The sequence below is a fragment of the Leptosomus discolor genome, chromosome 5, assembly GCF_034619465.1.
Source record: "Leptosomus discolor isolate bLepDis1 chromosome 5, bLepDis1.hap2, whole genome shotgun sequence".
NCBI lineage: Eukaryota > Metazoa > Chordata > Aves > Leptosomiformes > Leptosomidae > Leptosomus > Leptosomus discolor.
This window is the reverse complement of record NC_141395.1, coordinates 58951651-58964208: the sequence shown is the minus strand read 5'-3', so window position 1 is coordinate 58964208 and position 12558 is coordinate 58951651. Positions and strand designations below refer to the sequence as shown.

At 42.5% G+C, this 12558-nt stretch overlaps 1 protein-coding gene across 1 annotated transcript in view; it reads left to right on the top strand.

Moving 5' to 3' along the window:
• Positions 1-1650: 1650 nt before the first annotated feature.
• Positions 1651-12558, top strand: part of RGS22 (regulator of G protein signaling 22) — a 70853-nt gene continuing 59945 nt past the window's right edge. Inside the window, exons 1-3 of the mRNA XM_086466021.1 lie at positions 1651-1675; positions 2325-2353; positions 9609-9671. Of these exons, the coding sequence (XP_086322147.1) occupies positions 1651-1675; positions 2325-2353; positions 9609-9671 (117 nt within the window). The remainder of the gene's footprint in view (positions 1676-2324; positions 2354-9608; positions 9672-12558) is intronic.

Here is a 12558-nt window from a genome sequence, read left to right as displayed (position 1 = left end):
CACCAAGACGATTAGAAAAGTATTTTTCTGGCATTTAGTAATTAGAGCAGTGATTGTTGTATTTGGACAGGCACCACCAGCAGTGTGAATGCACATCTGGAGTACCAGGTGCAAAATACCATGTATGTCTAGGAGATGAAGCCTTTTTTCCTGCCTCTGTGATATTTGATTTGCTCTTTGTTCATTTTTGACAGTCACTAATTCCTGGACTTTAAGCTGTAGTTCCTCAGCACGTGCATTTGTTCTGGTTTTACTCGATCATGGATTCCACCAAAGTCAGGTATGAATTAAAATGAAACTTTTTTTCACAGCTGAAAAGTATGGCTGGAGATACTATACTGTTCTGTGAAAGGTAGCACAAATGATAGAATTTGCTGGGAATGAGAAGCTCTTGGTGCATTTTGGGCACTTCCTGTGCACAGCTGATGGCACAGGCTTCTCAAAGGAGCCCTTCATGTAACTTTCATACATGACATCTTGTACAACTGATCTCAGTGGGATTTATGCCAAGCTACTGAAATCAGTGCTGTTCTGGAAATAAGTGGCAGTAGAACCTTTGAGGGAACTTTCATGCCAAAAAACCTGAAGGTGCCTGAAAAATTTGTTAGTTCTAGGAGTAGATACTTTCTCAGATCCTAGTTATAGAACACCTAAAGTCCACAGAAATCCTCATATAGGAACCTGAATTCCTTCTTTGTACACAGCTTTCGCTGACTATACTAGAAGTGTGAATTTTTCTTATATCCTGGAGTACCGCCTCAAGCAGAGGAAGAAACTAACGTTCTGGGAGTAGACTCTATTCTGTCTCTTAACATCTTTTCTCCTTCCATCTAGGCTATTTATAAACTTTTCCTTAGCTGGGAGAAAATGTAGCTGCCTTTGGATTTCTGTTAGGTCTGGGCCTTGGCAGCAGGAAGAAGCAGTGAAGGATGTTACCAAGGCTGCAGGTTGTGTTCCTGGCACATCACAATGGAACCATTTGTACCTGTTAGGAAACAGCCCAGGTTTCATCTCAGCCTTAGCAACATGAAGTTCCTCACCTTTTTTTACTTGACTGCAGTGGAAGTTCTCTACCATAGATAGGACTGACTTTGTTACTTGGGATTGAGCCTTAAAGCCCACTTACAGATGCAGAATTATTTGATACATGATGTAAATTCATTGATCATTAGTCATATGTTTTGAGACATTTTAAGCAAAATCCCACATGGCTGGAGGGTTTTGCTAATGTAGGAGAAGGTAGAATATAATTTTGGACTAAGAACTGCCTAGGTCAGTTGAGAAAAGAGCGTTTCATTTCATTTCTTGCTGTAAGTATCCTCAAATTCTTAGTTCACAGGTATCTCTTTTGGGACCATATCATCAGTGTGTCTGATATCAGAGTTTACTTCAGGGAGATTTGCATCAGCAGTAGAAGTGTTTGCTTACCGCTCAGCTCATCCTGTGTGTTGTTTGCAGTGCCATAGCAACCCCGCTTTGCTGTGAGCTGCACAGCAGAGCCAGACTGCCCTGGTGCAGGCCAGCAGTCCCCAGCCAGGCCTGGGAACTCTGCAGCTTCTATTTCTGGTCTGCAGTTAAGGATTTTGCCTTTGCTAATGAGGTCATAGGCTTGCAGGTGTCGGTGCTGGCCCTTATGTGTGTAGATCCAGGATGCAGTCGAAGAGGCTTACCACTGGTACGTAGCGCTTTCCATGCAGGGTGATGGACTGAATCTGTGTCGGACAGGGGGTCTGACCCCGGGGTGATTGTCTCAGATACACAGACAGTGATACAAAAGCAGGGGATTTTGAACTGCTAGGTTTAAACTTGCCCAGCAAAATTCATCAATCTGAAGAGAGACCTTTTCTCCCTTCAAATGGCATTGTGGAATATTCCTCTAGAATGAGTGAGATTTGGTTATCTGGGAACACCCACAGTTACAGTTTTTTGAATTTTATCAATTGATTCACAATACTTGCTGTTCAAGGCTCCAAGAGTCTCATACAAATCTGTATTTTCATTAAAACCAGCAAGCTTCTAGTAATGAATTTTGCAGAGGAAAGCTGACAAGAAGTTAACAGATACGTATGAGAAATAATCTAGGTAAATAACGCTTGAATTATATTTAAATAATTCTTGTGATAGTCAACCATTTTTATGTATGGGTCAACATTACTGCATGTTCTTAGAGTTTATTTTATTTCCTCAGGCTAAGTTATTTTATTTCAGAATATCCAGGAAAGTTGTCATGCCTCACTACGTTTTGTTTCTGTTCAGTAATCGTAGTTGAACAAGCTTGACTGTATTGCTTGGATAACGTATGATATTTCATTTTTGTGTTTCAGAGCCTCCATGTATAACAGAAGAAGTGTTTGTAAGTATGCTTTTTAAGGCTTGATCACTCATTTTGTCAAACAACTGTAGAGCAAAAGGAGCAAAAAATGTTTTTGGAAACAGGTTTGTTTTCTCATTTCTTTCTTCTGTGTAAGTATGGAGTACCGAGTAATTTCTTACAATTTTGTCAGACAAAAAAATACTTAGTTTGAAAATAATTAGAAAAAAAGTAACATGAAATGGAAAGGAAAGTGAAATAGGATGAAGGAAGAAAATGATCAACTGGATCAACTGGAAGCTTCAACATGACAGGTTTCACAATCTTTTTTACCTTTTCTGCCCTTTGCTCATAGCTCATTGCAGGATTTCCCTGATTGTCTTTTCATTTGAAAGGTATGTATGTTTGTCTGTTAGTTCAGATGAAATAACACCTTAAATCTTGCAGTTTAGGTAACATTTGACTCTCCCCCATTTTGGATGCCTTTGTAACTGTGTATTTTAAAGTATAAATGTATTGCTATTCCTTTTGTGAGACTCTAGATACTGTTTAATTTAGACTGTTTATTATCATAAACAAGCTGGGGGATGATGTGATAAAGAGCAGCCCTGCTGAGAAGAACTTGAGGGTACTGGTGGACGAAAAGCTGGATATGAGCCAACAATGTGCACTTTCAGCCCAGAAGGCCAATCACATCCTGGGCTGTATCAAGAGAAGCGTGGCCAGCAGATCAAGAGGGGTGATTCTCCCCCTCTACTCTGCTCTGGTGAGACCCCACCTGGAGTACTGCATCCAGCTCTGGAGCCCTCAATACAAGAAGGACATGGACCTGTTGGAGCAGGTCCAGAGGAGGGCCACAAAAATGATCAGGGGGCTGGAGCACCTCCCCTATGAAGACAGGCTGAGAGAGTTGGGGTTATTCAGCCTGGAGAAAAGAAGACTCCGGGGAGACCTTATAACGGCCTTCCAGTACCTGAGGGGGGCCTACAGGAAAGCTGGGGAGGGACTGCTAAAGAAGTCCCTGCTCACTGCAGGGGGGTTGGACTAGATGACCTTTGGGAGTTCCTTCCAGCCCAATGCATTTTATGATTCCATGATATGATTCTATGATTCTATGAATTCAGTTAGAGATAAACTATATCCGCCAAAAAGGTGGTGGGATCAGTATCCCAACTGAAGTGCATCTACACCGATGCATGCAGCATGGGCAACGAACAGGAGGAGCTGGAAGCCATTGTGCAGCAGGAAAACTATGACATAGTTGCCATCACAGAAACATGGCGGGATGACTCACACAAGTGGAGTGTGCGGCAGTGGATGGCTCTAAACTCTTCTGAAGGGATAGGCAAGGAAGGAGAGGCGGTGGGGTGGCCCTGTATGTTAGGGAGAGTTTAGATTGTCTAGAGCTTAATTATGGTGATGATAGGTTTGAGTGTTTATGGGTAAGAATCAGGAGGAAGGCCAACAAGGCAGGTATCATAGTGGGAGTCTGTTATAGACCACACAATCAAGATGCAGAGGCACATGAAATATTCTGTAAGCAGCTGGAAGAAGTCTCCTGGTCACCAGCCCTTGTTCTCGTGGGGGACTTCAACTCACCAGATGTCTGCTGGAAATAAAAATAAAGCAGAGACAAAACAGTCCAGGAGGTTCTGGGCGTGTGTTAAGACAACTTCCTGACACAGTTGGCGAGGGAGCCAGATAGGGAAGGCACCCTGCTGGATCTGTTCTTTGTGAACAGAGAAGGACTTGTGGGTGATGTGATGGTTGGAGGTTGTCTTTGGCATAGCAGTCATGAAACTACAGAGTTATCAATTCTTGGAGAAGTAAGGAGGGGGGTCAGCAGAACTGTTACCTTGGACCTCTGGAGAGCAGACTTTGGCCTGTTTAGGAGACTGATAGAATCCCTTGGGAGGCAGTCCTGAAGGACAAAGGAGTCCAGGAAGGCTGGACATTCTTCAAGAAGGAAATCTTCAAGGTGCAGGAGCAGGCCGTCCCTATGTGCCAAAAGATGAGCTGGTCCCCACCAGCCTGGGGGAGGCCTGGCTGAACAGAGAACTTTGGCAGGAACTCAAGGAAAAAAAGGAGAGTTTATGACCTTTGGAAGAAGGGGCAGGTGACTTGGAGGACTACAAGTGTGTCCTGAGGTTATGCAGGGAGAAAATTAGAAGGGCCAAAGCCCAACTAGAACTTAATCTGGCTACTGTTCTAAAAGATGATAAAAAATGTTTCTATAAATACATTAGCAACAAAGGGAGGGCCAAGGAGAATTCTCATCCTTTATTTGATGTGGGGTGAAACATAGTGACAAAAGATGAGGAAAAGGCTGAGGTACTTAATACCTTCTTTGCCTCAGTCTTTAATAGTAAGACCAGTTGTTCTCTGAGTACCCAGCCTTGAGCTGGCAGACATGGACTGGGAGCAGAATGAGACCCCACATAGGTCTGTGGGGCTGGATGGGATCCACCCAAGGGTACTGAAGGAGCTGGTGGAAGTGCTCACTAAGCCACTTTCCATCATTTATCAGCAGTCCTGGCTAACTGGGGAGGTCCCAGTTGACTGGAAGATAGCAAACATGACACCTACCTACAAGAAGGGCCAGAAGGATGATCCATGGTACTACAGGCCTGTCAGTCTGACCTTGGTGCCCAGGAAGGTTATAGAGCAGATTGTCTCAAGTGTCATCATGTGGCACTTACAGAACAACCAGGTGAGTAGGCCCAGTCAGCACGGGTTTATGAAAGGCATGAAAGGCAGGTCCTGCTTGACTAACCTGACCTCTTTCTATGACGAAGTGACCTGCTTAGTGGATGAGGGAAAGGCTGTGGATGTTGCCTACCCACAAAATAGACAACAGGCTTTAGTAAAGTCTTTGACACAGTTTCCCACAGCATTCTCTTGGATAAACTGGCTGTTCATGGCTTGGACAGGCGTACTCTTCTCTGGGTAAAAAACTGGCTGGATGGCTGAACACAAAGAGTGGTGGTGAATGGACTTCAGTCCAGCTGGTGGCCAGTCACAAGCCGTGTTCCCTGGGGCTCAGTTCTGTTTAATATCCCTATCAGTGATCTGGATGAGGGGATCAAGTGCACCCTCAGGAAGTCTGCAGAAGAAACCAAGTTGGGTGGGAATGTTGATCTGCTTGAGCGTAGGAAGGCTCTGCAGAGGGGTCTGGGCAGGCTGGATCAAGGGACTGAGGCCAATGCTATGAGGTTCAACAAGGCCAAGTGCTGGGTCCTGCCCTTGGGTCACGACAACCCCATGCAGTGCTACAGGCTTGGGGATGAGTGGCTGGAAATCTGCCCGACAGAAAAAGACCTGGGGGTGTTGATTGACAGCCAGCTGAACATGAACCAGCAGTGTGCCTAGGTGGCCAAGAAGGCCAACAGCATCCTGGCTTGTATCAGAAGTAGTGTGGCCAGCAGGAGTAGGGAGGTGATCGTGCGTCTGTACTTGGTACTGGTGAGGCTGCACCTCCCATACTGTGTGCAGTTTTGGGCCCCTCACTACAACAAAGACATTGAGGTGCTGGAGTGTGTCCAGTGAAGTGCAACGAAGCTGGTGAAGGGTCTGGAGAACAGGTCTTGCGAGGAGCAGTTGAGGGAACTGGAGTTGTTTAGCCTGGAGAAGAGGAGGCTGAGGGGAGACCTTATGGCTCTCTACAGCTGCCTGAAAGGAGGTTGTAGTGAGGTGGGGGTCGGACTCTTCTCCCAAGTTAACCAGCAATAGGACGAGAGGAAATGGCCTCAAGTTGCACCAGGGGAGGTTTAGATTGGACATTAGGAAAAATTTATTTACTGAAAGAGTAATCAAACATTGGAACAGGCTGCCCAGGGAAATGGTTGAGTCACCATCCCTGGAGGTATTTAAAAGATGTGTAGATGTGACATTTAAGGATATGATTTAGAGGTGGATTTGGCAGTGCTAGGTTAACAGTTGGACTCGATGATCTTAAAGGTCTTTTCCAACCTAAATAATTCTATGATTCTATATACAGCAGATATTTAGCATATATAAATATGTACATGAGAACATCTCTCAACTGAGTATTTACATTGTGTTAAACCTTGATTCTGCAGACTACTTAATGTGACTAGATGTGTTGGACTCCAGGTGAACTTCACACAGATGTGAAGCTGTCAGAGTTCTATGTAGGATTTGGGTTTTATACTAACTTTAACTTTTGACATTTAAAGATGCCATTTATTATATATTTTTCAAGAGTGGAGAAGTATTTGTCACTTTAGTGGATGCTGCAATGTGAATTACAAACCTTTCAAGATGGTGCCACTTCTACTTACATGTATCTTCTCCTTTGGTGTCTAATAATATTTCTGTGTTTCTGTACTTTTTCATGATGGCAACAATAGAAAAAGCTATCAAATACTATAGATAGAAAGTCATTAGGTTTGTTTCCACAAAATATCTAAGAAATGGTTGTATATCATCATCAAAATGATTTTAAAGTTCGCGTCAATGTTAAAAGAGTGATAGAAATCAGCCGCAGGATATTATTTGTACACAAGTTTCAGGAAGGTAAAACTGCAGTCTGGGACCAATTTTCAGTACACCTTGACCTCCAATTAAAATTGTAAGGCAGCTTTTCCTAGTCATAATTTGGACTGTGCAGCAGGAAAGATGGCACGGGAAGAAATGAACAAAATGCTTCCTGACACAAAAATCTAAGCTATAGTATTGTATATGCAACTCCATAACCTACAGTGGGCAAATATAAAAGTGCAACTATGCTTTCAAATGAAAAGAAGACTGACCACAAGAAACCCAACTTCAAAACCAGAGGAAACTATATTGTGTATAGATGCAGTAAGATCAGTAAGTAGGAAAGTTTGCATTAATAGCATCATAAACATTTTATTGATTAATCAACCACTGTGTTTACATTTCTTGCTGTTATATGGGACTACAGAGAATTATACCCTTGGCAAATTAGAAACACGTGTTACCTGCATAGTCTTGAAGAGCTTATACTTCAGCCAGTAATAAATGAACTGTTTTGAATAAGTCCTTAGAAACAATAAAGTATTTTAATGGAGTATTATCATATCTAGCTATCTTCAGATTCATCTTATCAGTGTCAAATCTAACTGTGCATTACCCAAACCAAGCATGAGGCAGACTGCGGCTTGTTTCTAATGAATGTTTTTGTTAATTGTGTTAACACTTCCTGAATTGACATTTCTGGATCTGATTGGTTGCCTAGTGACATTAGCCAGAGGATTTTCTGCTGATTTCAAAATGCTTTGAGTTAGACACTTCTGTAAATTCTCCTATTCAATCAGTGCCCTAACATTTCCAGGACCATGGTGTTGCAACTGTGTTGGACCAGGAGCCTGTGATCCAAATAAAGAATGATCTCTGTAATGCAGAAAACCTTGCTTCCAGAGTTGTCAGTATTTTCCAGAAATGAGTGTGAGCTAGCTTGCCTGTCCTGTATCAGTCACAGCAGCACTGATGTGTGGAAAATGGACTTCACAATCTGTCAGACTGTAAAGTAGGTGTGTTTATTCAGCGCTGGGCAGCATGGGGGTAGCCCCACCAAAATCATGCGCCCCAAGGTGGCAACTTGTCTTAGATTTATACATTTAAGTGTTACATATACATAAGGTTTCCCAATACACCTATACATATGTATGACCTGTCCCCGCATTATATTAAAATTAGTCCCAAGAAGTCATTTCCACAAACTTCTCCCATCTGCGCTTGCGCAGTGCCTCCTTGTGGTGGTCGTTGGGGGTCGTAAAGATGAAGGTTGCTGGCTCCTCTTCATCACCGCTGGTAACGTCTTGTCCTTGCGCAGACCCAGTTGCTCCTTGGCTCTTGCCCAATCTTCAGAGTCAGTTTCAGCTGATTCTTAAGACAGGTTCATAATTCTTATTGGGGACTGTCTATTGTAGGGGGCCACAGGACTTCTTGCTTCAACTAATTTGTACAATGGCCAACAGAAATGTTAAGCAACATCTATTAATTCGATCCCCTGGACTGTACAGCAATCTAAGTAATCATTAAGCAACGCCTTATCTACTAAGATTCCCTTAACTCCTTCTCTCAGCGCAACCACAAGTGCTAAGGAGTAAATGTTGGCAGACTAAGGCCAGACAAACACCGTCAGGTCTGGTTCTGACTGGTCCTGCAGCACATAGAGGCCTTCCTGAGTTCATATTAAAGTACATTAGCTCAAGATTTCTTCCTTACCTGAGTACAAGCTGTCTCTATTTAGGTTAGACACTGTGGAGTTTGGATCAAGATACTGACTGCCTGCAAGTGATACCACGTACACTGCGCATAAACTCTCTTTAATGCTATTCCTCACTAGGGCATTTCAATGCTATGAACTTAAGAAAGAATAAAAAGGTTTGGGGTTTTTTTTTCAGACCTTTGCTGATATGGGCAAATACATTTGATTTAGGTGCATTCTCCTTGCTTTGCAAGGCAGAAATTATAGAATATTCAAGAAACTGAAACTATTAAAAACTGTTTAGGAGTCTTCGTTACACTTAAGACAGATTTCTGAAGACCAATGGAATAATGTTCTATTTTTACCTTCTGTTGAAATGAAATAGGAGTGGTCATGGTATTGAGTGCAATAGAAGGTTGGGATCCATACTTACTGATCTGTCAAGAGCAAAAAAATTAATTTCTATTCTGTAGTTTTTGAGTCTTGTTAGCATGATTTGAAATGCAAGGGCCAGAAAGGGTACGCAAACACCTGCAGATGCAGGCTTTATTTCTGATGAAGCCAACAGGAGCCCTCCCAGTTCTGTCCGATTCAAAGTATGGCATACACTGCTTGCTTGGTGAGCCAAACTATAGATCAGTGAACTCCCTTTTATTCCCCAAACATCCACCAAAACATCTCCAAGCAGCGCTGTGGAAGCAGAAGCAGGCTCTGGTGAACTTTTATACTCCTCTCCTTCCCAGATGCAAGAGAGAAAGGTATGATGTGGGGAATTTCTAGACTTACGCACATTTTTTTCAAAAGTAAACATGTGGATCTACAGCATTTAGAAGTGGTTGAGTTAATGAAGGCTTTATCTGTAAATTTCTCGGCAAAAGATTTACCTTCACCTGTGTTTTTAAAATGGGTAAGGACCTCAGCAGTGTGCAATGGCTAGAATGTAAAAATGTTGCAATGATTATATTCTCAAAAGTTTGTATGTTTTGCGAAAGTTTGTACATCATAGCTTATGGAAAAATCACTGTTTGAGGCAATAGTGCATTCAAACCATGTTAGTGCAGATTAGTACAAGCCTTTATTTGTGGTTTTGTTTCTCTGTAGGAAGAATGCTTAGCCACAGATGATATGCTTGTGGACTACTTTAATGAATTTTTGAGTCTTCCGGTAAGTACCTTACAGAAATCCCTTGCAAAATACAAGAAACACCTTACTAAGATTAATAGTAAGATAATCCATCTTAAAACATTTTGCATTTTGTCACTGAGTAGTTAAATGGCTTTTACAATATGTCTGTATTTTAATGGTAGCAACTCTTACTGCTCAATGTTATTATCAGTGTCAGGAAAAATAACACAGTGTCTGGACTTCTGGGGACAGATTTTCTCTTGCAAATTTATGTATTTACATCATAATGCTCCAAAATAATATGAATAGAAATTGAAAGAGACACATAAATACTTGTTTAAAATGTACAAGGAGTCCACTTTTATTCCAGTATCACGACATGCCAACATAACAAATATTTGTCCTTTTACATTCTTCCAGCAATGCACTCAGTGATTAATAAGCATTTTACCTTGGGAACTAACTCTGTTTCTTTTCATGGCTGTGAAGGCCTCAAAGTTGGCACTCACCTCCCCTTCCTCTCCCATCAGCAGCCAGAAGGATGCAGCCTTACACTATATCCTGTGTGCTGATCCAGTTGCAGTTAGACCGCCATACTCAGTGCCCTGTATTTAATCAGTTGCTCTATATTTTGCTCCTTTTCCCCATCAACTACCCTGCATCCCCAAACTATCATGAGAGTCACATGTACCATCCTGCTCCCTTGACATGGCAACCTCACCCAACTTAGTAGTTGGTGAGGTTAGTTAGTTAGTTAGTTAATTCATGGTTAGTTAGTTCATCTTAGTAGTCTTGGCCCTGACTACCCCCATTCTCTCCATCCCCACACCTCACACCCATACTCCTCTGCAAGGTGGCACATACCTTTCCACAGTGTCAGTCATGGCTCCTGTGGGGTCTCCCAGCTGATCTACAGCAGAGCTGCCCCACAGCCTATACCCCTCCAAAAGCACTGCAGTCCAACAGAATGCACTGTGAGAACAAATACCCATTTCTGAACCACCACCAGTATTAGGAAGGGTCAGAATATTTCTTGATGCTTCTTGGACCTAAGAGTATGGTGCAGCCACTATTGGAATAAATTCAGTTATGATTCAGGCTTACCTAACTGAATTAGACATAGATGTGCTCTCTAAGCCACACCACAGACTTGTGTAAAAGTACACATAATGGGAGTCGCAGAACTAAGGATGGTAGAATGGGCTCCCCATGCCAATTCTTTATCTTAAAACAGAATCTGGAAGTATTAACTCTGTATCAGAGCGTAGGTTTTGTGCACAGCAGCAGTACAGACTTCTCTCAGGAGCTCAGCCTTTATGTGCTTTCACGACACTGCAAGGCTCCTAAGAATAAATTTTACAAAACAAGGGAGACACAGATGGAAGAAAATGTGTGCTGAGAGGGCTGGGGTTCTCTCCTTCTCCCTCCCCCTCCCCCTCCCCCTCCCCCTCTCCCTCTCCCTCTCCCTCTCCCTCTCCCTCTCCCTCTCCCTCTCCCTCTCCCTCTCCCTCTCCCTCTCCCTCTCCCTCTCCCTCTCCCTCTCCCTCTCCCTCTCCCTCTCCCTCTCCCTCTCCCTCTCCCTCTCCCTCTCCCTCTCCCTCTCCCTCTCCCTCTCCCTCTCCCTCTCCTCCCTCTCCTCTCCTCTCCTCTCCTCCTTCCCCCTTACAGCTGCTTTAGGATATCTGCCTGAATTCAAGCCTAACTATGTAGCTTTTAAAACCAGGACTCCTTCCACATGCCAGATTGTTCTTAGCACAGGAATACCATCCCCATGCCTCTGCTGCTTATTTGGAAACTATGCTTCAAGTTTTCCCCAAATTACAGAGGATGAAACATGAAGAATTTCAGCGTGCTTAGTCTCTGGGTCTCCTTAGACATGCACAGATTTCAGGACATCTATTAGAGGCCCAAATTCTCCTTGGCCTCAGAGGGCTTCTCAGCCCACAGTCCTGGCACACCTCAGCAGCTCTTTACTGCAGCGATTGTTCAGGCACTCCTGACAACTCTGGAAGCCCATGGAGAAGAATTCACAGACACTCCTGAGTAAACACTGTTTTGTGCTGGTAATCTTGATAGGTTTCTAAGATGACACATGTATTTATGTAATTTCATGAAAACAGATGCTCTACTAGCTGTTTTTATCTGTAATGTTCTCATAATTGGTTTTATTTTTTCTTTGATCTTTTCCTGAGGATTTACTCTCTTCAGGATTAAGTTCTATTAATGCCTTGAGTTCTGTGGTTTGAATACCTGATATTCCCAGTTTCCTTCTCCTTCTCAGAAGGCTTCTACTAAAACACTGCATTGAAATTTCCATTGCTTTATTCTTGTTGTGCTTATAAGCTGTTGCCTGGGAACAGTATTACCCAGGTGTGCTAGTAGTTAGGCAACAAGTTAAACTGAAAATATTGTGTGACTTGATACGAGAAATCAAGGGTAGCATATGCTTATTTTAAGAGACTGTCTCTGCGTTGATTTATAATGCATGCACCACTAGTGTATGGAAAATTGTGTCACTGGGGACTTGCTATAGCAGCAGCAGTGGTTTTTTTTCTTTGATTTACAGTATGTCCTTTAAGTGATCCTGTTGTTATAATAACATTCAATACAATCTGACATGAATATCTAAGTTATTCCAAAGATCTACAGACTGCAATGAAGGATAGTTTGTACAGAAAATATTTCTGAAAGATAAAATAATACAAAAAACCTCATAAGGGCACTTGTTGCCAGTATTACAGTGATTTCACAGTAGCAGAAACCAATTACATGACATACAAATGAGTTACACCTTCCTTAGTAACTAATCTAAAATGAAAGATTTAAGAGAAACGTTGGCCTGGATACATTTCCATTTCTAGCTGGTCAGGCATCACTAGAATTTGAATCTTTGATCCATGTATTTAAAACATCCAAGAATATGTTT